Source organism: Thalassophryne amazonica, chromosome 3 (genome assembly GCF_902500255.1).
Source record: "Thalassophryne amazonica chromosome 3, fThaAma1.1, whole genome shotgun sequence".
Taxonomy (NCBI): Eukaryota; Metazoa; Chordata; class Actinopteri; order Batrachoidiformes; family Batrachoididae; genus Thalassophryne; species Thalassophryne amazonica.
In genome coordinates, this window is record NC_047105.1 from 4,907,502 (window position 1) to 4,933,512 (window position 26,011).

The 26,011-nt window shown below is 46.2% G+C and overlaps 1 protein-coding gene across 1 annotated transcript in view; it reads left to right on the forward strand.

Moving 5' to 3' along the window:
• stab1 (stabilin 1) overlaps positions 1 to 26,011 on the forward strand; it is a 285,696-nt gene that overhangs the window by 87,227 nt on the left and 172,458 nt on the right. The window contains exons 27-40 of the mRNA XM_034164948.1: positions 4,694 to 4,789; positions 4,978 to 5,025; positions 6,279 to 6,412; positions 8,154 to 8,265; positions 12,231 to 12,308; positions 12,575 to 12,676; positions 12,753 to 12,857; positions 13,263 to 13,397; positions 14,951 to 15,079; positions 15,592 to 15,645; positions 19,642 to 19,755; positions 20,217 to 20,412; positions 22,296 to 22,391; positions 22,526 to 22,571. Of these exons, the coding sequence (XP_034020839.1) occupies positions 4,694 to 4,789; positions 4,978 to 5,025; positions 6,279 to 6,412; positions 8,154 to 8,265; positions 12,231 to 12,308; positions 12,575 to 12,676; positions 12,753 to 12,857; positions 13,263 to 13,397; positions 14,951 to 15,079; positions 15,592 to 15,645; positions 19,642 to 19,755; positions 20,217 to 20,412; positions 22,296 to 22,391; positions 22,526 to 22,571 (1,445 nt within the window). The remainder of the gene's footprint in view (positions 1 to 4,693; positions 4,790 to 4,977; positions 5,026 to 6,278; positions 6,413 to 8,153; positions 8,266 to 12,230; positions 12,309 to 12,574; positions 12,677 to 12,752; positions 12,858 to 13,262; positions 13,398 to 14,950; positions 15,080 to 15,591; positions 15,646 to 19,641; positions 19,756 to 20,216; positions 20,413 to 22,295; positions 22,392 to 22,525; positions 22,572 to 26,011) is intronic.

Here is a 26,011-nt window from a genome sequence, read left to right on the forward strand (position 1 = left end):
AAAAGGCTGGATGATGTGGTGAGAGTAAATCAGGAAGTACAAGAGATTAGTAAGGAAGAAGTGAGGGCTGCTATGAAGAGGATGAAGAGCGGAAAGGCAGCTGCTCCAGATGACATTCCAGTGGAGGCATGGAAATGTCTAGGAGAGATGGGAGTGAAGTTTCTAACCAGATTGTTTAATAAAATCTTGGAAAGTGAGAGGATGCCTGAGGAATAAATAAATGGGCTGCATTTATATAGCACTTTTCAAATAATGCCTCACATTCACCCCAATGCCAGGGTGCTACCATACAAGGTGCTCACTACACACTGGGAGCAACAGGGGATTGAAGACCTTGCCCAAGGGTTCTTAGTGATTTTCCAGTCAGGCTGGGATTTGAATGGAGGATCTTGTGGTCTCAAGCCCAATGCCTTAACCACTAGACCATCACCTCCCCTGAGGAGTGGAGACAAAGTGTGCTGGTTCGTATTTTTAAGAACAAGGGTGATGTGCAGAGCTGCAGTAACCACAGAGGCATTAATCTTGTCAGCCACAGCATCAAGTTTTGAGAAAGAGTAGTAGAAGCTAGGTTTAGAAAACAGGTGAAGCTCTGTGAGCAGCAATATGGTTTCATGCTGAGAATGAGCACTACAGATGCAGTGTTTGCTCTGAGAGTGCTGATGGAGAAGTGTAGAGAAGGCCAAATGGAGTTACATTGTGTGTTTGTGGATCTAGAGAAACCTTATATACAAGGACACTGTGACAGCGGTGACATGTGCAGTAGGAATGACAGATTCATTTAAGGTGGAGGTGGGATTACATCAAGGATCAGCTCAGAGTCCTTTCTTGTTTACAATGATGATGGACATGGTGATGGATGAGATCAGACAGGAGTCCCCATGGACTATGATGTTTGCAGATGACATTGTGATCTGTAGTGAGAGTAGAGAGCAAGTTGAGTCTAGCCTGTCAAGGTGGAGATATGCTCTGGAGAGCAGGGGAATGAAAGTCAGTAGGAGTCAGACTAAGTCCATGTGTGTGAATGAGAGGGAGCCCAGTGGAATAGTGCAGTTACAAGGAGTAGAGAAGCTTGAATCTTCGACTGGACTGGGTTGCTTGACGTGAGGACGTTTCGCTTCAAATCAATTCTGCTCTTTGGCTCAAACCACCCCCTTGAAAACAAGCTCGGGGTAATCAGGACTCTTCAACACAGAGCCCTACAGGTGCCCACAACTGCAGAGGGAAGGGCTAAAGAGCAACAACTTGTACGGAAAGCCCTCACAGTATGTGGGTACCCACGTTGGTCTCTGGACAAAGTGCAGAAGTCCCAGAAAACAAAGAGACCAGATAGACAGGAGACGGAGACAAGAAGAAGAGGAGTGTCTCTCCCTTATTTAGCAGGAGTAGGGGAAAAACTACAGAGGATCTTCAGACAGCACAAAACCCCAGTTTACTTTAAACCAGTCAACACCTTGAGACAGAAATTAGTTCACCCTAAGGACAGGATCCCTAGTTACAAACAGAGCAATGTAGTGTATCATATCAGATGTCAGGAAAACTGTAATGAACACTACATAAGTGAGACGAAGCAACTTTTACACAAGAGGCTATACCAGCACCGCAGAGAGGTCGCCAGTGGACCTCAGTCTGCAGTTCATCTCCACCTGAAAGACACTAACCACATGTTTGAGGACAAGGAAGTTAAAATCTTAGCCAGAGAGAAGAAATGGTTTGAGAGAGGTGTCAAGGAAGCATTCTTTGTAAAAGTTGAAACCCAGCCTTAACCGCGGAGCGGGTCTCAGACACGCTTTGTCCCATGTTTACAATGTGGTACTCAGGTCAAAGCAGTTTCAGTCTTTTGTTCATGGTAATGAGTCATTCATGTCATCAGGAGAGAGTCGTCAAGGGAGCCATCAGGGGAGGCTTCCGTCCTGTCATTAGGAGAGTGCTATCTAGAGCACAATAGGTGCTAATTAGAGCTATTGTTTAGTCACTAGCCTATAGCAGTCAGCCTCTCGGTAGGTGGGGTCTGGTTAGGTTAAAAAAACTCCAGCTTTTGTTGGCTTCTGGTTTATTCTTCTCTACAAGAGTCAAGACAGAAGTCAGACTACCAGAGCAAGAGTTTTAGCTGAGGAAGCTACTGTGATTTGAAGCGAAACGTCCTCACGTCAAGCAACCCAGTCCAGTCGAAGATTCAAGCTTCTCTACTGTGGAAACCACCTGGACAACTGAGAGCCTACACAGAAGCAGTTACAAGGAGTAGAAGTGGTGAAAGTAGATGAGTTTAAATATTTGGGGTCAACTGTCCAAAGTAATGGAGAGTGTGGTAAAGAGGTGAAGAAGAGAGTGCAGGCAGGGTGGAGTGGGTGGACAAAGGTGGCAGGAGTGATTTGTGACCGAAGAATATCAATCAATCAATCAATCAATTTTTTTATATAGCGCCAAATCACAACAAACAGTTGCTCCAAGGTGCTTTATATTGTAAGGCAAGGCCATACAATAATTATGTAAAACCCCAACGGTCAAAACGACCCCCTGTGAGCAAGCGCTTGGCTACAGTGGGAAGGAAAAACTCCCTTTTAACAGGAAGAAACCTCCAGCAGAACCAGGCTCAGGGAGGGGCAGTCTTCTGCTGGAACTGGTTGGGGCTGAGGGAGAGAACCAGGAAAAAGACATGCTGTGGAGGGGAGCAGAGATCGATCACTAATGATTAAATGCAGAGTGGTGCATACAGAGCAAAAAGAGGAAGAAACAGTGCATCATGGGAACCCCCCAGCAGTCTACGTCTATAGCAGCATAACTAAGGGATGGTTCAGGGTCACCTGATCCAGCCCTAACTATAAGCTTTAGCAAAAAGGAAAGTTTTAAGCCTAATCTTAAAAGTAGAGAGGGTGTCTGTCTCCCTGATCTGAATTGGGAGCTGGTTCCACAGGAGAGGAGCCTGAAAGCTGAAGGCTCTGCCTCCCATTCTACTCTTACAAACCCTAGGAACTACAAGTAAGCCTGCAGTCTGAGAGCGAAGCGCTCTATTTGGGTGATATGGTACTACGAGGTCCCTAAGATATGTTGGGACCTGATTATTCAAAACCTTATAAGTAAGAAGAAGAATTTTAAATTCTATTCTAGAATTAACAGGAAGCCAATGAAGAGAGGCCAATATGGGTGAGATATGCTCTCTCCTTCTAGTCCCCGTCAGTACTCTAGCTGCAGCATTTTGAATTAACTGAAGGCTTTTTAGGGAACTTTTAGGACAACCTGATAATAATGAATTACAATAGTCCAGCCTAGAGGAAATAAATGCATGAATTAGTTTTTCAGCATCACTCTGAGACAAGACCTTTCTAATTTTAGAGATATTGCGCAAATGTAAAAAAGCAGTCCTACATATTTGTTTAATATGCACATTGAATGACATATCCTGATCAAAAATGACTCCAAGATTTCTCACAGTATTACTAGAGGTCAGGGTAATGCCATCCACAGTAAGGATCTGGTTAGACACCATGTTTCTAAGATTTGTGGGGCCAAGTACAATAACTTCAGTTTTATCTGAGTTTAAAAGCAGGAAATTAGAGGTCATCCATGTCTTTATGTCTGTAAGACAATCCTGCAGTTTAGCTAATTGGTGTGTGTCCTCTGGCTTCATGGATAGATAAAGCTGGGTATCATCTGCGTAACAATGAAAATTTAAGCAATACCAATAAAATAATAATAAAATATTATTATTTATTAAAGCAATAATAAAATATCAGCAAGAGTGAAGGAGAAAGTTTACAAGACAGCAGTGAGACCAGCTATGTTGTACGGTTTAGAGACGGTGGCACTAACAAAAAGACAGGAGGCAGAGCTGAAGATGTTGTGATTCTCTTTGGGAGTGATGAGAATGGACAAGATTAGGAATGAATATATCAGAGGGACAGCTCAGGTGGGACGGTTTGGAGACAAAGTCAGAGAGGTGAGATTGAGATGGTTTGGACATGTGCAGAGGAGGGACCCAGGATATATAGGGAGAAGGATGCTGAGGATGGAGCCACCAGGCAGGAGAAGAAGAGGGAGGACAAAGAGGAGGTTTATGGATGTGCTGAGGGAGGACATGCAGGTGGTTGGTGAGACAGAAGAAGATACAGAGGACAGGGTGAGATGGAGACAATTGATCTGCTGTGGTGCCCCCTAATGGGAGCAGCAGGAAGAAGAAGATTAGAAGTGATCAGATGTTGCTCCTCTAGTTTCGACTTCTGATCTTCACATGCAGAAGTAAATTATTACAGAGGTTAGCTGCTGTACCAGTATTTAGACTTGGGTTTGATTCCCGCTCACACTGCCTGTCTGTGTCCTCTGGACAAGAGACCTAATCTGCATCATCCCGGTTCTCCCAGCTGTAAACAGGTACTGGTCTTGGTTGGAGAAGAAACCAGAGTCTGACTCGGAGTATTCACAGATTGCCTCATGCCTGCAGAATTCGGCCCACTGCACTGACACCGGTGGGCCTCAGGGCCTGTAATGGACATATTTCTGCACATTTAATGACGTCAGGTGTGATCTGGCTGACAGGTCTTATATGGCACCCAGACCGCCAGTTTGAGACATCCGGTGAACCGATAACTCTGTATCTCGGTATATATATATATATATATATATATATATATATTTTATTGTCATAACAGTGAGTTGTTTGTAATTTCCCACAAGTCACAGTGTTTGTTTGTTTGTTCAGGCAAAGTGTGAGCTGAAAGAGGGCGGAGTCCTCACCTGTACCTGTCCTGAAGACATGGCGGGAAACGGGACCTTCTGCTACGGAACATTACTGGATGTAAGTATCACACCTGCAGAGAGCGCCACATGCTGCTGGCGCACATTTAACCTTCTGCTGGCACAAAACTCGTCCCAATGACGCATTTTACAAAACATTTGTCATAAAGCTGGAGTTAGAAAAACAAATGTCTTTGAAGCTACATCTAGTGTGTTGGTGATGATGGCTCAATTTGTTTGTGTGTTCAGGAGCTGGAGATGAACCCACAGCTATATGGCTTCTCCCGGTTCCTCCAGGTGTGTGAAAAGTTCCAGGAATTTTTAAAACACCCCATAAACACACATTCTCTCATGTCGGAGGAGACCGACATGAAATTATCATGTGTTCATGTTTATGTACGAGGGTAGGCTGAAAAGTTCTAAGGCTCACTATTAAGTGTATCATAGTGAGCCTTAGAACTTTTCAGCCTACCCTCGTACATCAAAACATATTTGTATTTAAAAAAAGTCTGTTCTCCTTGTGAAAAGGTGATTTTTTTTAATTGTTTGTTTATTTGAAATGACAGTTGTGACTTCCTGTTGGCACACGTTCACATTCAGATTTGATCCACACAGTTTTATTTTCCAATCAGGAGCCAGTATTAAATATCTTTAATAAAAATAGTTGATTGTAGTGAATAATACAGCTGCAACCAACGAATATTTTCATTCATTCATTTTCTGCCACTTTCACAGGTCCAATTTGCGGCATAATGTGATCTTTGTTTTTTTTTGTTATTCATAATCATTAAATTGATAAAATAACTGATTGATTGATGAATTAATTAGTGGCATAAAATGCCAGAAGACAATGGCAAATATTGTTCAGAGTCCAGGATGATGCCAAAAATATTAATTTATTGCCAGAGAGGAGGAATGAAATTTATAAAATAAACCACAACAAATTCAAATTTTAAGAAGCTCAGATCAGAGAATTTGAATATTTAGTTTTTTTTTTTTTTTTTTTTTTTAATCCCAACAACCCACTGTTAGCAACCAGAGTCCTTTTCAATCCTTTATCTAAGATAGGGACTGTTTGTTGGAGCGTCCCGAGGTGTTGTAAATTTAACCAGGAAGTGTGTGGACTCTCTTCAGACACTTTGTGAAAAGACGAGTGGAAGAGAGACTCAGAGTTATCCATCGTCAGCTTAACAAAGTCCAGCTTTGGGATTGTCTGGGCAGTCTAATGCTTTGTTAAAGGGGGAAGGGAAGCCAACTTTGGTTCCGTCAAGATGCCTCAGGCATCGTCGCTACAAGATTTTAGTCACCTTTTATTGGAACCAGTCCAAGATGCTGTTGGATCAGAATCCTGACCCGCTGCACCAAAGGTGAAGTTCAAGAGAACATACCTTTTTTTCTGCTAAATCTTTTAGTCAAATTCAAGAAAAGTGGGGATGAAAACAAAAGTGCTGTTTGTAATTGTGTGTGTGTGTGTGCGTGTGCGTGTGTGTGTGTGTGTGTGTGTGTGTGCGTGCGTGCATGTGTGTGTGTGTTCGTGTGTTCATCCTCAGAGGTACAAGCACGCTGTCGAGGACCTGAGTGCAAACCTCACAGTATTTGTTCCATCCAGGGAGGCACTGAGGAACATGAGTTCGGCCCAGGATTTATTCTGGACCAGTCGTCTCCACATGCCTCACTTCATACGGTCGGTCTTCTCCACACTTTGACTGCAGCCACATCAACATATTTAGAATCTGTAACGTGGAACCACCATGGCTCAGAGACCTTATCTGCACATTTGTGCAAAATTAAGCAAAAGGCTGACGGGAGAGTTTGGGGATGGGACCTTGTGAAATACTGCCACCTGGTGTTCTGTGTTATAAATATATGTGTGACTCCAGGACCAGGCTGGGTATTCATCTTCTTGCTCAAAGGTGCTCAAAGGTGCCACAGTGGTGGTCACCAGTGATGGGCAGATGGTTCTCTTTAACCTTCTCACCCAAATTTATTCTTCTGGTATGAGGATCAAACTTGTCAAACCTTTAGACCAGTGTTTTCCAAACCTGGTCCTTGGGAACCAAAGTACTGCACATTTTCAATTTGTTTTGAATCTGGTCAGACCAGAGCAGTTTTGTCAGGTGTGTTCAGTCAGTGAAGAGCTGGTTCAACACACCTGAACCTGGATACCCAACATAGCCCAATACATTAGGTCCGGAGGACCAGGGGCCTCATGTACAAAGCGTGCGTACACACGAAAACCTGGCGTACGCCCGTCTCCACTTCCACGTGCACGTGTATCAAAAGTGACGTGAGCGTGGAAATGTGACTTGCGTCATGCAAAAATCCTGGCTGGCGTGCGCACGTTTCTACAGCTATTGTGACACTGTGGACATGTAGAGGTGATGCAGGGAACCGTTAATAGTATGAAAACAAGAAGTCATCAGAGTGATGTATACATCAGAGACACACTGTACATTTAACACACCCACGTGTTTGCAGATATATGGATGGATATAAAAACACGTGCAAAGTGATGTGTAAAATGGTGCTAACAGTGGTAGCATTAGTGTTGTTGAAACACCTTGCAAATGGTGCAATCTGACGTGAACGTGTATTCAGGGAACACAAGGATTTACTTCCAAATGAGGATAATTGGCTCATAATCCGATTTCGATTACCAAGGCCACTGTTACTGGAGTTGCGTACGGAACTGCGCCAGCCCAGAGCACAATACAGCGAGGAGCCAGTGGCTGTCTGTGCACACACAGGTGCTGACCACGCTGTGCATCCTGGCAACAGGGGTATTCCAGCGTGAGCTGGCTGATCGGTCAGGAGTGTGCCAGTCAGCCTTGAGCCGAGCCACCAGCTGTGTGGAACACAATCATCTGAATGTCATCCAGGTACATCACATTCCAACATTAAAGCACAATTTGCAGCGAGAGCCGGTTTCCTGAATGTATTTGGCGCTGTTAACTGCACACATGTTGCTATAAAGGTGCTGTCACATGATGAATTTGTTTCTGTTAATAGGAAACATTTTCATTCCATCAATCTTCAAATCATATGTGGTCCACAAAAAAGGAGGGAGGCAAAGGGCCGATTTACATGAAGTTGCATATTTAAATCGGGCAGGGCCAGGGAGGAGTTTGGTTCCACGCTCAATTCTACGTTCAGTGGCATGTACAAAGGGAACGTGTGTGAATTCATGCCTATGGACATTTTCATACATCTGAATATATTTGTGCTCACGCCTGATTCAGGGTTTTGGTGTACACCAACTTTTAGTAGAAGGTCCACGCAGGTCTTTGTGCATGAGGCCTCTGGACTGGGAAATGCTGCTTTAGAACATTTCTTTTTGTCCTTTTCTTAACAGTTCAGAGTCTGGCGTTCAATGTTATTGTTCAGTGAAAGTTAACCGTGTAGCCTGTTGCTCCTTGTGGTTTCAGATCCCACTTCCTGCCTGGATTCTACTCCAGAGAAGATCTGGACAGATTGGTAGGCACCAAGCTGCCCTCGCTCAACACCCCAACCCAGTGGAAGATCAGCAACAGCAGTGGAGTAAGGAGCCACAGCCATTACTTTGGTTAATTTCTGTGGTTAATTACATTGGTTAATTGTGTTTAAACACTGTATTTAATTCCAGTTATTCATTACTGTGATTAATTACTTTGGTTAATTAGTGTATTTAATTACAGTGGTTAAATACTTTGGTTAATTTCTGTGGTTAATTACTTTGGTTAATTAGTGTATTTAATTACAATGGTTAAATACTTTCGTTAATTTCTGTGGTTAATTACTTTGGTTAATTGTGTTTAAACACTGTATTCAATTCCAGTGATTCATTACTGTGATTAATTCCATCCATCCATCCATTTTCTTCCTTTCCGGAGTCTGGTCGCGGGGGCAGCAGCTGAAGCAAAGCCGCCCAGACCTCCCGATCCACACACACCTCCCCCAGCTCCTCCGGGGGAACCCCAAGGTGTTCCCAAGCCAGCCGAGAGATGTAGTCCCTCCAGCGTGTCCTGGGTCTTCCCCGGGGCCTACTCCCAGTGGGACGTGCCCGGAACACCTCTCCAGCAAGGTGTCCAGGGGGCATCCGGAAAAGATGCCCGAGCCACCTCAACTGACTCCTTTCGACGTGGAGGAGCAGTGGCTCGACTCCGAGCTCCTCCTGAGTGACCGAGCTCCTCACCCTATCTCTAAGGGAGCGCCCAGCCACCCTGTGGAGGAAACTCATCTTGGCCGCTTGTACTCGCAATCTCGTTCTTTCGGTCATGAGCCAAATCTCATGACCATAGGTGAGGATCAGAATGTAGATCGATCGGTAAATCAAGAGCTTTGCCTCCCTACTCAGCTCTCTCTTCACCACGACGGTCCGATACAGCGACCGCATCACTGCAGATGCTGCAGCGATCCGTCTGTCGATCTCATGCTTCATCCGTCCCTCACTCGTGAACAAGACCCCGAGATACTTAAACTCCTCCACTTGAGGCAAGGACACTCCACTGACCTGAAGAGGGCAAAGCACCTTTTTCCGGTCGAGAACAATGGCCTCGGATTTGGAGGTGCTGATTTTCATCCCGGACGCTTCACACTCGGCTGCAAACCGCTCCAGTGCACGCTGAAGGTCCTGATTTGACGAAGCCAACAGAACCACATCGTCCGCAAACAGCAGAGACGAGATTCTGTGGTTCCCAAACCAGACCCCCTCTACACCCTGACTGCGCCTAGAAATTCTGTCCATAAAAATAATGAACAGAACCGGTGACAAAGGGCAGCCCTGGCGGAGGCCAACGTGCACTGAAAATAGGTTTGACTTACTACCGGCAATGCGAACCAAGTTCCTGCTGCGGTCGTACAGGGACCGGATAGCCCTTAGCAAAGGACCCTGGACCCCGTACTCCCGGAGCACTCCCCACAGGATGCCCCGAGGGACACAGTCGAACGCCTTCTCCAGATCCACAAAACACATGTGGACTGGTTGGGCAAACTCCCATGAACCCTCGAGCACCTGATGGAGCGTGTAGAGCTAGTCCAGTGTGCCGCGACCAGGATGACAACCCCACTGCTCCTCCTGAATCCAAGGTTCGACCATCGGTCGAATTCTCCTCTCCAGTACTCTGGAATAGACCTTACCGGGGAGGCTGAGGAGTGTGATCCCCCTATAGCTGGAACACACCCTCCGGTCCCCCTTCTTAAACAGAGGGACCACCACCCCGGTCTGCCAATCCAGAGGCACTGTCCCCGATTGCCACGCGATGTTGCAGAGGCATGTCAGCCCACAGCATCCAGAGACTTAAGGTACTCAGGACTCAGGACTACTCAGGACAGATTTCATCCACCCCAGGAGCCTTGCCACCGAGGAGCTTTCTAACCACCTCGGTGACTTCGGCCTGGGTAATGGATGAGTCCACCTCTGAGTCCCCAGTCTCTGCTTCCTCTTCGGAAGACGTGACGATGGGATTGAGGAGATACTCGAAGTACTCCTTCCACCGCCCAACAACATCCCCAGTCAGGGTCAACAGCTCCCCACCGGCACTGTTTACAGTGCCGGTGGAGAGCTGCCTCCACCTCCTGAGGAGTCGGACGGTTTGCCAGAATCTCTTCGAGGCCGACCGATAGTCCTCCTCCATGGCCTCCCCGAACTCCTCCCAGACCCGGGTTTTTGCCTCTGCGACCGCATGGGCTGAGGCACGCTTGGCCTGCCGGTACCTGTCAGCTGCCTCTGGGGTCCCACCTACCAACAAAGATAAGTAGGACTCCTTCTTCAGCTTGACGGCATCCCTTACTTCCGGTGTCCACCACCGGGTTCGGGGATTGCCGCCGCGACAGGCACCAGAGACCTTGTGACCACAGCTACGAGCGGCCGCATCGACAATGGAGGTGGAGAAGATGGTCCACTCGGACTCCATGTCTCCAACCTCCCCCGGGATCTGGGAGAAGCTCTCCCGGAGGTGGGAGTTGAAGACCTCGCTGACAGAGGGTTCCGCCAGTCGTTCCCAGCAGACCCTCACGATACGTTTGGGCCTGCCAGGTCTGACCGGCTTCTTCCCCTCCCAGCGGATCCAACTCACCACCAGGTGGTGATTGGTCGACAGCTCTGCCCCTCTCTTCACTCGAGTGTCCGAGACATGTGGCCGAAGGTCAGATGATATGGCTACAAAGTTGATCATCGACCTCCGGCTCAGGGTGTCCTGGTGCCACGTGCATTTATGGACACGCTTGTGCTCGAACATGGTGTTCGTGATGGACAAACTGTGACTAGCACAGAAGTCCAACAACTGAACACCACTCGGGTTCAGATCGGGGAGGCCGTGCTTCCCGATCACCCCCCTCCAGGTCTCACTGTCGCCGCCCACGTGGGTGTTGAAATCCCCCAGGAGAACAATGGAGTCCCCAGTCGGAGCACTATCTAGTACCCCTCCCAGGGACTCCAGGAAGGTCGGGTACTCTGCACTGCTGCTCAGCCCGTAGGCCGAAACAACGGTGAGAGACCTGTCCCTGACCCGAAGGTGTAGGGACGTGACCCTCTCGTTCACCGGAGTGAGCTCCAACACCTGGTGACTGAGCTGGGGAGCAATAAGCAATGCGACCCCAGCTCTCCACCTCTTCCCGCGGGCAACGCCAGAAAAATGAACCGTCCAGCCCCTCTCCAGGAGTTGGGTACCAGAGCCCAAGCTGTGCGTGGAGGTGAGCCCGACTATCTCTAGTCAGTATCTCTCAACCTCCCGCACAAGCTCAGGCTTCTTCCCCCCCAGCGAGGTGACATTCCACGTCCCAACAGCCAGGGGCTGTGAGCATGGACCGGGCCGCGAGGCCACCCGCCCTCGACCGCCACCCAATCCTCTCTGCACCCGACCCCCATGGCCCCCTCTGCAGGTGGTGAACCCACAGGAGGGCGGGCTCACGTCACTCTTTCGGGCTGAGCCCGGCCGGGCCCCATGGGCTAAGGCCCGACCACCAGGCGCTCACGCGCGAGCCCCAACCCCAGGCCTGGCTCCAGGGTGGGGCCCGGCTCCGCCATACCGGGCGACGTCTCGGTCCTTGATTTTTTACTGGTCATGGAGGTTCTGTGATTAATTACTTTGGTTAATTAGTGTATTTAATTACAGTGGTTAAATACTTTGGTTAATTTCTGTGGTTAATTACTTTGGTTAATTGTGTTTAAACACTGTATTTAATTCCAGTAATTCATTACTGTGATTAATTGCTTTGGTTAATTAGTGTATTTAATTACAGTTGTTAAATACTTTGGTTAATTGTGGTTAAATACTGTGGTTAATTCATCCTTCAACCATGGGGGGTGGATGAGATTTCCATCCCCCCATGGTTAATTACTCTGATTACTTTGGATAATTAGTTTAGTTAATTACTGTGGTTAATTACACTTATTCATGTCTGTTGTTTAATTATTGTGATTAGTTCATTTAGTTAATTATTGTGTTTAATCACAGTGGTTAATTACTTTGATTACATGCTGAGGTGCGTTTGTAAATGTGATGATCTGCCTGGTTCTGTTTCAGGTGCTCCGGTTGGGAAACGCCTCCATTCTCACCCACAACCTGCCTGCAGTCAATGGTTACATCCACATCATTGATCAGGTACAAGATACTTCAGCAACAGGCCAAAGCTGGATTCAAGAAGACACCCATGAAGCCTCACAGCAGACACAGAATGAAAACTCTGGATTTTTAACCTCCTGGGTTTTTCTTGAATTGAATTCTTTCTTATCGACTCAGCAGTGCCCTCTGCTGGACTTTAGTCATCTTAAAGCAACCCTCCTCTAGATGTTAAAAATGGATCTGGATTGGTTTCTTTAGTCCTCTTCATGTGGAGGTCTCACCTGTTGGTGTCTTTGGTGTTTTAGGTTTTGTTCCCGCCCCATTCTGACCTCCCACCTGATCCTCTCACCCTCATGGCCTTCCTGAACGTGTCTTCTAATTTCACTCTGTTCAGAGAGTATGCGCTGGTAAGACATCGATCTGTGTGTCTGTGTCTTTGCCTGGTTGTGTTTTGTAAGTGCGTCTGTACATTTGTTGTCACAGATGTACAACCTGTCCGAGGAGCTCAGCGTTTTGGAGTTCACCCTCCTGCTGCCGACTGATGACGCCATCAGGAAGCACCTCAGCAGGACGAACTCCACCCTGCTGGTAGGTCCAGATCAGGGACGCAGACCAGGGGCGGGCGGGTTTAAGTTTCTCAAGGTGTCCATTCCGTCTGTGAGGTACTGATGGTCACCTCACCAAGTCTGGTTTGCTGGAGGTTTCTTCATTGTCATTGTGGTTAGGTTTCTGAGATGGTCCCAGCTGTGATTTGGCATCGTTTAATGGAGTTATAGGTGACTGGGAAAAACAAACAAATTCTAATCTGTGCTCTGTTCCACTTTGTTTGGATCATGTCAGTGTGTGTACACACCTGTCTTTGGACTCGTATAATGGCAATAGAAATTGGTGCCACAGTATGCACATGCACACACTCACCTGTGTGTGTGCTGACATTGTGTACTTTGTGCGCGGCCCGTGTGTTTGTGCTGACAAGTTGTTTGGTCTGTGCAGGACTCTGATTCGTTCAGGTATCATGTGATTGTTCACGAGCTGCTGTATCCGGACCAGCTGTCTGACGGTCTGCTGAAGAGCACTCTGCTGGGCAGCGACTACCAGGTCCAGTTCCACTTGGACAGCAAAAACCAGGTAACAGGTCACAACAACAAAGTCCCACAAGTGTTTGCTGGCTCCATCAAGTGAACACCCATAAGCCTTTGTTCTTTTTAAGTCACAGTGATATAATACTTTAATAAAGACACATTGATCCTGTAATTGTATGTTAAAAGTGTTTTTTAATGTTGGTAATTTAAAACTCACCTAAACCGTCATCATATAAACCGGAGACTCACACTAACCAGACAAAAACAAAAGTCCCAATGCTTTTGTGTGGTTTTCCATGTAATAAACACCTTATATGCTATATAACGGATTTTCGTTCACATCGGACAAAATGTCCCGGCCGATCACAATGTATTTCCATTAAAAAACCCTCACAGGTACCGGACAGAGCAGTCTGGACATGCCCAGTAACATGAAGTTCAGCACTGACACTCGCTGATTTGAGGAAAGCGGGTATTGTATTTCCGTGATTAAAAGACCTGCCGTTTAGTTTTCAAACCGTAATCAGACACAGCAGCTAAACGAGGCATGGCGTAATTCAAGGTCTGCGATTATTCACAAAATACTGCTTGCTGCCTGCACTGTAATATGGTGTTAAGTTTCACACATATCCCTGGGTGTGAAGAACCAAACCACTTTAGATCAGAGCCCTCTGGCTGCAAACCCTCCCCCGCCGCCTGACGCGCTCACTCATCTTCAACCACTTATCTGGGATCAGGTCGCTCCAGCAGGGGACCCCAGAATTCCCTTTCCCATGCCTCACTGACCACCTCTGACTGGGGGATCCTGAGGCGTTTCCAGGCCAGTGTAGAGATATAACCTCTCCACCTAGTCCTGGCTCTTCCCCAGGGTCTCCTCTCATATGGACGTGCCTGGAACACCTCCCAAGGGAGGCGCCCAGGAGGCATCCTGACCAGATGCCCGAACCACCTCAGCTGACTCCTTTCAATCCAAAGGAGCAAAGGAGCTCTATTCCGAGCTCTCCACGGATGACGGAGCTTCTCACCCTATCTCTAAAGGAGACACCAGCCACCCTTCCAAGGAAGCTCATTTCAGCCGCTTGTACCCGTGATCTAGTTATTTCGGTCATGACCCAACCCTCATGAGCATAGGTGAGAGTAGGAACGAACACTGACCAGTAGATCGAGAGCTTCACCTTTTGGCTCAGCTCCCTTTTCATCACACCGATATGGTAGAGTGAATGCAACACCGCCCCTGCTGCACCGATTCTCCGGTCAATCTCACGCTCCATCGTCTCCTCATTTGTAAACAAGACCCCATCAGGGCTCATCAATAATGCATTTTTTTTTTTTAGCAGCCGTCCATCAGTTCCAGGTTGTTGTTTGGTCATTTAACGGACATCTGAGGAGCAGTTTAAAAACAGTCCTAGCTCACAGTTTGTGATGTTCTTGAAATTTAGAGAAGCAGGTGTTGACTGTGATTGAGATTTTATCTGCAGCAGGTTTTCAGGTACCCTGCAGGCTGGGTTCATGAACCAAAACTAATGGTTGGCTGGAATGAAGGAAGAAAGCTGAATTCTTAGAGGGCAAACCGACAGAATTTTTATTCTTCTCCTCCAGACAGCGGTGAATGATGTTCCTCTGGATGGTTCATTTATAGAGACACAGTTTGGGATCATCATGGTCCTTCATCAGGTCCTCCAAATCCGACACAACCGATGCAGCCAAGATGTCACCCTGCAGGTCAACGTAAGGAAGGAAGGAAAGAGGGATGGAAGGATGGATGGACAGATGAAAGTATGGCTGGCTGGCTGGCTGGATAGATGAATGGTTGATGGATGGATTGGTGAATGAACAGATGGATGATGGATGGATGTATGGATGGATGGATTGATTGATTGATAGATGAATTGATTGGTGGATAGATGGATGGTTGATGGATGGATTGGTGAATGGACAGATGGATGGTGGATTGATTGGTCAATGGATGGATAGATGGATGATGGGTGGATTGGTGGATGGGTGAATTGATTGGTGGATAGATGGATGGATGATTGATGGATTGGTGGATGGGTGAATTGATTGGTGGATAGATGGATGGATGATGGATGGATTGGTGGATGGACAGGTGGTTGGATGGATGGTTGGACGGATGGATTGATTGAGTGGTGGATGGATGGATTGATTGGTGGATGGACAGATGGTTGGATGGACGATGGATGGTATTTGTTTTTGAACATTCTGAGTCTTCTTTCTTGCAGGGCAGGTGTTCAGACTGCGATGGACCTCCTCGATGTCTCTTTAACTACAAACCAGTAAGGAAGGTTCACACAATCAAAGTTTTCGTCAGTGCCTAGGGCAGAGGAAAAAAGAGCAGAATCAGTCAGCTGTAAATAACTCCACCTGAGACATTAATTCACCAGCAGTAAATCAACAGGGAAGCAGAGAGATTACTAATGCCTGGTTCACATGGCAAGATAATTATGCCGATTTTAGATCTGATCTTCCCCTTCTGACGAGCTTAAGGATGCCCCGGCTATCATGATGGCTCTAAAGATAACCTTATCAAATATTTCTGCTGTGTGTGGTGTGTTCAGAGTTCTCGAGTCTGCTTGGAAGGATGTTGGGACCACTCAGACCTCAAATCATGGATATTTAACATGTTGGATTGTCTTGGCCCTGGGGGTGAAAGTAAGATTAAAATTTACAGGAACTGTGCCACTCAAAAAAAAACTGGCTTGCATGCTTTGCGCGCTCTCAGCATGTCAAAGATATTAAAGACATTGTAGGCTACGGTAGCCTACTTCATCACATCGCAGGGGGCACATTCTGTTGCTTATTTTCATGTATTCTTCAAATTTACATTTATTTTGGAGAAAATTTCTCCAAAATAAAGAAAGGAGAATCCAAACTGGGATGCAGAGACCCTCCAGTACAGTAGAGCTGGTACAGTTCATTGAGCCATATGAAGAAGTGTTTTCGAGCGCTACAGACTCTGTAAAGTATCAGTTGTGATCCCAGTGAGTCCTGCTTCTTATGAACAGAGTTTTTTCTAAGTTAAAACTTGTGAAAACGTGCCTCAGATCCACCATGAACAATAAGAGATTAAGTGTCGAGTCTAGAAGGGCGAAGGCACTGAGTCTGGACTCATTTGTTGATCAGTTTGCCAGAAATCATCAAAACTGCACAATACAGTTTCTGTAATAGTAGAACAGTCAACTGGACTGAGAAACTCAACCTAGGCTGCAGCTAACAGTTATGTTCATGATCAGTTCATCTCCTGATTATTTTCTCAAGTCAATACAGTCTATATTTTTTTTTTTTTGTCTGAAATCTATTTTGAACCATTCATTCACTGGTTACAACAGTTAATTACTAAGTGTATGAGAATAAAAATAAATCAAATAAGATTTTAAATCTTTGCATTTTTTTGCCCAGGTTGAATGTGCCCCCCTTGGCTCCAGCTAGCCCCCCTCAGTAAAACTGATCTAGAACTGTCAGGGTTTGAGATTTTGTTTGCTCGCCTGTTTTATTTTCTTTTGGTCTGTTTTGTTATTTTCTTTGATTCATTGGTTTTCTGTGTGTTTATTCTCTTGCTGGGTTTTTCTGCTCGGGTCTGTCTGTCCCTATCTCTCTTGTCTGTCTCCTGGTTCTTGGTGGTGGGCGTTTCCCCCTCTCTGGCCACACCCTTCTTCTGGTGCTTTAAACACACCTGTTCCTAATTTGCAGCTCATCACCTGGGGTTATGTAAGATCACTGGATGCAGTAGTTCCTCGCCAAATGGATGCGCCTTGTGCCAAATTCTCTCCAGCTGTTTCTCGTCTTCCATAGTCCTGCCTGCCTTGTTTTGTTCCTGACCTCCTGCCTGCTTGAACGACCACGTCTTAAGCCTGATGATTTTTGTACTGCGGTGTTTTTTTGGACTGTCTACTCGTGTACCGACCTCTGCTATCCACACTGCTAAAGCCTTTTACTAACCAGAGCTGTTCGTGTGAGCATTGCATTTGTGTTCAATCATTTTTGACCAACCCACCTGTCAATAACCGCCACTGTGAGAAATTCACTTGAAAATTGAAAGAGCTCGATTCCATCGGGTTCCCCGCTGAGTCTGATGAGCACGATCAGAAGATCGGCTTCACAAAGCTTTTTTTTTTCTTGCCTTCCTACCCCTGATGTGTTCTGCACAGGATGCGTGTGTGCGTGCAGGTGCAAATTCCGAAGGCAGAATAACGCACCGTTTGTGCACTCTGAAATGCATCTCCGTTTGATTTCGTGAATCAGACTTCCAGCTCTTTAAAAATGCAAAAGTAACCAGAGACAGACACAAAGCAGCCTCCTGTTTTTTGGCTGTTGTTACTGGAACTTCCTCTTTTCTTTCCTCTCTGATTATGAACAGGGGTGAAAGGTTCCTCTTCAGGCTGTAAAGGACTGAATATCTCTTACTGGTATGGAGTTCCGCTGTGCTCCGGCTTGCTTTCAGCCCTGCTTGGCCCGATATCCCAGCATGTTTGGTGCACCCTGAGCACAAACGAGCACACAGCCTGTTGAATGTGACGTGTAGCCAATCAGAAAGTGAGGTGACAGACACACGGAGGGGAAAACGGCTGTTATGGCGCACCAGAATTTCCGGTGGTCACGCTGTCTCCACTCCTTTAAACAACACCTTTTCTTTTTGTATAATTTTTTTTTCTCAGAAACGGTCCACAAACTATCATCATTGCTTCTTCTTTGTCCACCGTGATTGTTTACTCTGAAGTCACATTTAATCTCGAGAGGTTATGTGAAATTTCCTGTCTGACCTGGGAGTGTTCGTGTGTGAAATCTGTTTGTGTGTGGTGTGCTGTCTTTACCGTGTGTCTGCGCACCACACACTGTACGACCAAAACTTTTGGGTCTATTTTTTTATTGCCATGTGTGTGGTCTCTCAGGTATTGAAAACCTGCAGACAATTTTAAAATCTTGCTGTGTGAACCAGGTATAAGATGGTCGCCAGCAGCAAGAACTGAGCTTTAGTAACACACCCAGAATTTAATTGTAGTGAGGCCAAGGCCTGTTCAGTTGCTAATAAGATGAGTTAAACAGCGAGGAAGTAAGGTTCCATACTATGCCAGTAGAGAGGGAGAATATATGTCTTAAGTGTGTTCTTGAAAGTCTCCACAGAATCTGACTGCTTTATTGATGCAGGGAGATCATTCCACAGAACAGGGGCACGATAAGAGAAAGTTCTGTGACCCACAGACTTCTTATTCACCCTAGAGACACAAAGTAGTCCTGCACCCCGAGAACGCAGAGCCCGGGCCGGTACATAAGGTTTAATTAGGTCAGCTAGGTAGGGAGGTGCCAGTCCATGAACAATTTTACAGGTTAGGAGCAGAACCTTAAAATCTGATCTCACTGGGACAGGAAGCCAGTGAAGAGACGCCAAAATGGGTGTAATGTGGTCAAACTTTCTGCTTCCTGTCAAAAGTCTGGTAGCAGCATCTTGAACCAGTTGGAGAGCCCTAATGCTGGACTGTGGTAAACCAGAAAATAGAACATTGCAGTAGTCCAATCTAGAAGAGACAAATGCATGAATCAGGGTCTCAGCATCAGCCATAGACAGGATGGGACGAATCTTCGCTATATTTCATAGGAGGAAGAAAGCAGTCCTCATAATATGTCTTATGTGGAGATCAAAGGACAACGTAGGATCAAAAATCACTCCAAGGTAATTTTCCAGCCCCAAAATGAATCTCCAGCCTATCGAGTAGAATATGATGATCCACAGTATCAAACGCAGCACTGATATCTAACAGCACCAGAACCGTAGTGGTGTCCGAATCCATTTCAAGCAGAAGATCATTTAGCACTTAACTGAGAGTCGTCTCTGTGGAATGATATTTTCTAAAAGCAGACTGCAGTGGCTCAAAGAGATTATTCTCAGTAAAATAGCTGCCGTGAAACCACCTTTTTCCAGAATTTTAGAGCAAAATGATAGATTTGATATCGGCCGATAGTTTTTCAATACACTAGGGTCAAGATTAGGTTTCTTAAGTAATGGTTTAATCACTGCAGATTTGAAACAGAAGTTAATAATGAGAGATTAATCATTTCCAGCACAGTCGGCCTCAGGTCCTTAAACAGATTTGTTGGTGTGGGAAATAAGCAGGTTGTGCTTTTAGTAGATGTTACAAGTGTCGTCAGCACACCCAGGGAGATCAAATTCGGTATATCTGGGTGAGGTATCAGTGATGGTAACAGGGTGCAGTTACAGGACTATGGCATGCTGGGATATATTTAACCTAATGACATCGTTCTGTGTTCTTCTACAGATCAAAAGCCATTTTCCAACCAACATGCGGCCCAACTGTAAATTCAGGAAGCGGGTCGGCTTGAGGAGGAAATGGGTGCAAGGCTGTATCATTAAATGTCTTCGTGTTGCCACGGTAACCACTTCAGCAGGCTCGGACAGATGACACTGCTCTTGTCCTCGATTCAGATGGGTGCCGGCTCACTGACCTCACAAATACAGCAAACTATGAAAAACCAATCAATAAATCAAATGATAAATCTGAAAACTGATCGATCTGATCTGATAGAACTGTCTTGATTGGTGGGGAATATGACCTTACCCACTGAACATGAAGACCACACGTCTCTGCAAGAAGAAGCATCACAGACGTTTGTGTAAATTTGTGCTTGAAAAGAATAAAACTGATAATTTCCATTTTTGTATTAGATTTAAGTTTGTTGCTGAAATAAGTGACGATGGCTCTTTGTGTTGGTGGCTTTGTTAACCGTGTCTGATGGTGTAATACGGTTAGATAAAGGAAGCGATAACATGGCGGAACACTTGAATTGAAAATGATGATGATGATGGTGATGATGATGATGATCTGTCTTCCAGCATCACTCCTGTTGCCCTGGTTACTATGGCCATGAGTGCTTCAAATGCCCTGGAGATGTCGGCAGCCCATGCTTTAATCACGGGGAGTGTCAGGATGGTAACCAAGGCAACGGGGAGTGCCGGTGCTTCGAGGGTTTCCATGGCACGGCGTGTGAGGACTGTGAGCCGGGACGATATGGAGTCAACTGTTCTTCCAGTGAGAGAACTCCCCACCCCCACCCCACCTGGAACAAATAGTGCCAGAGACAGTAGAACAAAGAGGACCGGAAACACAGAATGAGCCAGAACCGACAACAAGCACAGGGCTGGAACCGACAACAAGCACAGGGCCGGAACCGACAACAAGCACAGGGCCGGAACCGACAACAAGCACAGGGCCGGAACCGACAACAAGCACAGGGCCGGAACCGACAACAAGCACAGGGCCGGAACCGACAACAAGCACAGGGCCGGAACCGACAAAACACACCGAGCCCAGAACAGACAAAACACACCGAGCCCAGAACAGACAAAACACACGGAGCGCAGAACAGACAAAACACACGGAGCGCAGAACAGACAAAACACACGGAGCGCAGAACAGACAAAACACACCGAGCCCGGACCAGACAAAACTCACCGAGCCCGGACCAGACAAAACGCACCAAGCGCAGAACAGACAAAACGCACCGAGCCCGGAACAGACAAAACGCACCGAGCCCGGAACAGACAAAACGCACCGAACCCAGAACAGACAAAACGCACCGAACCCAGAACAGACAAAACACATGGAGCACAGAACAGACAAAACACACGGAGCGCAGAACAGACAAAACACACGGAGCGCAGAACAGACAAAACGCACGGAGCGCAGAACAGACAAAACGCACCGAGCCTGGACCAGACAAAACGCACTGAGCCTGGACCAGACAAAACACACGGAGCGCAGAACAGACAAAACACACCGAGCCTGGACCAGACAAAATGCACTGAGCCTGGACCAGACAAAACACACGGAGCACAGAACAGACAAAACACACCGAGCCTGGACCAGACAAAACGCACTGAGCCTGGACCAGACAAAACACACGGAGCGCAGAACAGACAAAACACACCGAGCCTGGACCAGACAAAACGCACTGAGCCTGGACCAGACAAAACACACGGAGCACAGAACAGACAAAACACACCGAGCCTGGACCAGACAAAACGCACTGAGCCTGGACCAGACAAAACACACGGAGCGCAGAACAGACAAAACGCACCGAGCCTGGACCAGACAAAACGCACTGAGCCTGGACCAGACAAAACACACGGAGCACAAAACAGACAAAACCCACCAAGCGCAGAACAGACAAAACACACCGAGCCCGGACCAGACAAAACTCACCGAGCCCGGAACAGACAAAACGCACCGAGCGCAGAACAGACAAAACGCACCGAGCCCGGAACAGACAAAATGCACCGAGCCCGGAACAGACAAAACGCACCGAACCCAGAACAGACAAAACACACGGAGCGCAGAACAGACAAAACACACGGAGCGCAGAACAGACAAAACACACGGAGCGCAGAACAGACAAAACACACGGAGCGCAGAACAGACAAAACGCACCGAGCCTGGACCAGACAAAACGCACCGAGCCTGGACCAGACAAAACACACGGAGCGCAGAACATACAAAACACACGGAGCACAGAACAGACAAAACACACGGAGCCCGGACCAGACAAAACGCACCGAGCCCAGAACAGACAAAACGCACACGAGCGCGGAACAGACAAAACATGCCGAGTGCGGAACAGACAAAACGCACCGAGCCCGGAACAGACAAAACACACACAAGCGCGGAACAGACAACACATGCCGAGCGCGGAACAGACAAAACACGCCGAGCGCGGAACAGACAAAACACGCTGAGCATGGAACAGACAAAACAGATTTGCAGTCCTGCACTGTTAGTGTATGTGTGAAAGGTAAAATGATGGGCAATGTTAAAAACCTATAATGCTATCACACATGGGAGGCTAATAAACGATGTTCGGTGTCCGTGTTTAGTGTCAGTCACCTGATTTTTATTTATTGATTTATTTGTCACAGAATGCGTTTGCGATCATGGGAAGTGTGACGATGGTCTGACAGGAAGTGGCAGATGTGTTTGTTATAAAGGTTGGAGAGGAGCTTCATGTTCTGCCGGTAAGAGACACACTGTGTGTGTGTGTGTGTGTGTGTGTGTGTGTGTGTGTGTGTGTGTGTGTGTGTGTGTGTGTGTGTGTGTGTGTGTGTGTGTGTGTGTGTGTGTGTGTTGTTAACTGTGTTTGTGCTTTCAGAGATCAAGGACGATGCCTGTGGAGGTGTGTGTAATGAGAATGCAAAGTAAGTTCAAATCTGGATAAGAGTAATAACTAGTTGCAAATTTACCCAGAATGCACTGCAAAAGTGCAAAAGCGTAGAGCTCGGTCAGTGTTGTCTGAGAGGCCGATCACAGTTCTTGCAACAGCATAAAAATAAAAACACTTGGTTCATAAATGTCCTAAAACAAATCAGTGCAGTACAAAGTCAGTTGCTTTGACACTACCAAGCTTCACCTAGACACAAAGTAAAGTACAGTAGTGTTCAGAATAATAGTAGTGCTATGTGACTAAAAAGATTAATCCAGGTTTTGAGTATATTTCTTATTGTTACATGGGAAACAAGGTACCAGTAGATTCAGTAGATTCTCACAAATCCAACAAGACCAAGCATTCATGATATGCACACTCTTAAGGCTATGAAGTTGGGCTATTAGTAAAAAGAAAGTAGAAAAGGGGGTGTTCACAATAATAGTAGTGTGGCATTCAGTCAGTGAGTTTGTCAATTTTGTGGAACAAACAGGTGTGAATCAGGTGTCCCCTATTTAAGGATGAAGCCAGCACCTGTTGAACATGCTTTTCTCTTTGAAAGCCTGAGGAAAATGGGACGTTAAAGACATTGTTCAGAAGAACAGCGTAGTTTGACGAAAAAGTTGATTGGAGAGGGGAAAACTTATACGCAGGTGCAAAAAATTATAGGCTGTTCATCTACAATGATCTCCAATGCTTTAAAGTGGACAGAAAAACCAGAGACGCGTGGAAGAAAACGGAAAACAATCAAAATGGATAGAAGAATAACCAGAATGGCAAAGGCTCACCCATTGATCAGCTCCAGGATGATCAGAGACAGTTTGGAGTTACCTTTAAGTGCTGTGACAGTTAGAAGATGCCTGTGTGAAGCTAATTTATTTGCAAGAATCCCCCACAAAGTCCCTCTGTTAAATAAAAGACGTGTGCAGAAGAGGTTACAATTTGCCAAAGAGCACAACAACTGGCCTAAAGAGAAATGGAGGAATATTTTGTGGACTGATGAGAGTAAAATTGTTCTTTTTGGGTCCAAGGGCCGCAGACAGTTTGTGAGACGACCCCCAAACTCTGAATTCAAGCCACAGTTCACAGTGAAGACAGTGAAGCATGGTGGTGCAAGCATCATGATATGGGCATGTTTCTCCTACTATGGTGTTGGGCCTATATATGGCATACCAGGTATCATGGATCAGTTTGGATATGTCACAATACTTGAAGAGGTCATGTTGCCTTATGCTGAAGAGGACATGCCCTTGAAATGGGTGTTTCAACAAGACAATGACCCCAAGCACCCTTTTAAATGAGCAAAATCTTGGTTCCAAACCAACAAAATTAATGCCTCGCAGATGTGAAGAAATCATGAAAAACTGTGGTTATACAAATCAAATCAAATCAATTTTATTTATATAGCGCCAAATCACAACAAACAGTTGCCTCAAGGCGCTTTATATTGTAAGGCAAAAGCCATACAGTAATTACAGAAAAACCCCAACGGTCAAAACGACTCCCTATGAGCAAGCACGTGGCAACAGTGGGAAGGAAAAACTCCCTTTTAACAGGAAGAATCCTCCAGCAGAACCAGGCTCAGGGAGGGGCAGTCTTCTGCTGGGACTGGTTGGGGCTGAGGGAGAGAACCAGGAAAAAGACATGCTGTGGAGGGGAGCAGAGATCAATCACTAGTGATTAAATGCAGAGTGGTGCATACAGAGCAAAAAGAGAAAGAAACACTCAGTGCATCATGGGAACCCCCCAGCAGTCTAAGTCTATAGGAGTATAACTAAGGGATGGTTCAGGGTCACCTGATCCAGCCCTAACTATAAGCTTTTTCAAAAAGGAAAGTTTTAAGCTTAATCTTAAAAGTAGAGAGGGTGTCTGTCTCCCTAATCCAAATTGGGAACTGGTTCCACAGGAGAGGAGCCTGAAAGCTGAAGGCTCTGCCTCCCATTCTACTCTTACAAACCCTAGGAACTACAAGTAAGCCTGCAGTCTGAGAGCGAAGCGCTCTATTGGGGTGATATGGTACTACGAGGTCCCTAAGATAAGATAGGACCTGATTATTCAAAACCTTATAAGTAAGAAGAAGAATTTTAAATTCTATTCTAGAATTAACAGGAAGCCAATGAAGAGAGGCCAATAACCAGGTTTCTGTAAGGCAGAATAAATCAATATGTTGATCAATTATTATATCATTTACTAACAGGGACTTAGAAGAGAGAGACCTAATGTTTAATAGACCACATTTAACTGTTTTAGTCTGTGGTGCAGTTGAAGGTTCTATATTATTTTTTCTTTTTGAATTTTTATGCTTAAATAGATTTTTACTGGTTGTTGGTGGTCTGGGAGCAGGCACCGTCTCTACGGGGATGGGGTATTGGGGGGATGGCAGGGGGAGAGAAGCTGCAGAGATGTGTGTAAGACTACAACTCTGCTTCCTGGTCCCAACCCTGGATAGTCACGATTTGGAGGGTTTAATAAAATTGGGCAGATTTCTAGAAATGAGAGCTGCTCCATCCAAAGTGGGATGGATGCCGTCTCTCCTAACAAGACCAGGTTTTCCCCAGAAGCTTTGCCAATTATCTATGAAGCCCACCTCATTTTTTGGACACCACTCAGACAGCCAGCAATTCAAGGAGAAAATGCGGCTAAACATGTCACTCCCGGTCCGATTGGGGAGGGGCCCAGAGAAAACTACAGAGTCCGACATTGTTTTTGCAAAGTTAAACACCGATTCAATATCAATTTTAGTGACCTCCGATTGGCGTAACCGGGTGTCATTACTGCCGACGTGAATTACAATCTTACCAAATTTACGCTTAGCCTTAGCCAGCAGTTTCAAATTTCCTTCAGTGTTGCCTGCTGTGACCCCCGGAAGACATTTGACTATGGTTGCTGGTGTCGCTAATTTCACATTTCTCAAAACAGAGTCGCCAATAACCAGAGTTTGATCCTCGGCGGGTGTGTCGCCGAGTGGGGAAAAATGGTTAGAAATGTGAATGGGTTGGCGGTGTACACGGGGCTTCTGTTTAGGGCTACGCTTCCTCCTCACAGTCACCCAGTCGGCCTGCTTTCCCGGCTGCTCGGGATCTGCTGGAGGGGAACTAACGGCGGCTAAGCTACCTTGGTCCGCACCGACTACAGGGGCCTGGCTAGCTGTAGGATTTTCCAAGTCTTTCCGAGTCTCCAATTCGCCCAGCCTGGCCTCCAAAGCTACGAATAAGCTACACTTATTACAAGTACCATTACTGCTAAAGGAGGCCGAGGAATAACTAAACATTTCACACCCAGGACAGAAAAGTGGGGGAGAGACAGGAGAAGCCGCCATGCTAAACCAGCTAAGAGCTAATAGCTGCGCTAAGCTAGCGGATTCCTAAAAACACACAAAGTGAATAATGTGTAAATAATTTAGAGGTGATTCAGCAGAGAGAGTGCTTTAGTTAA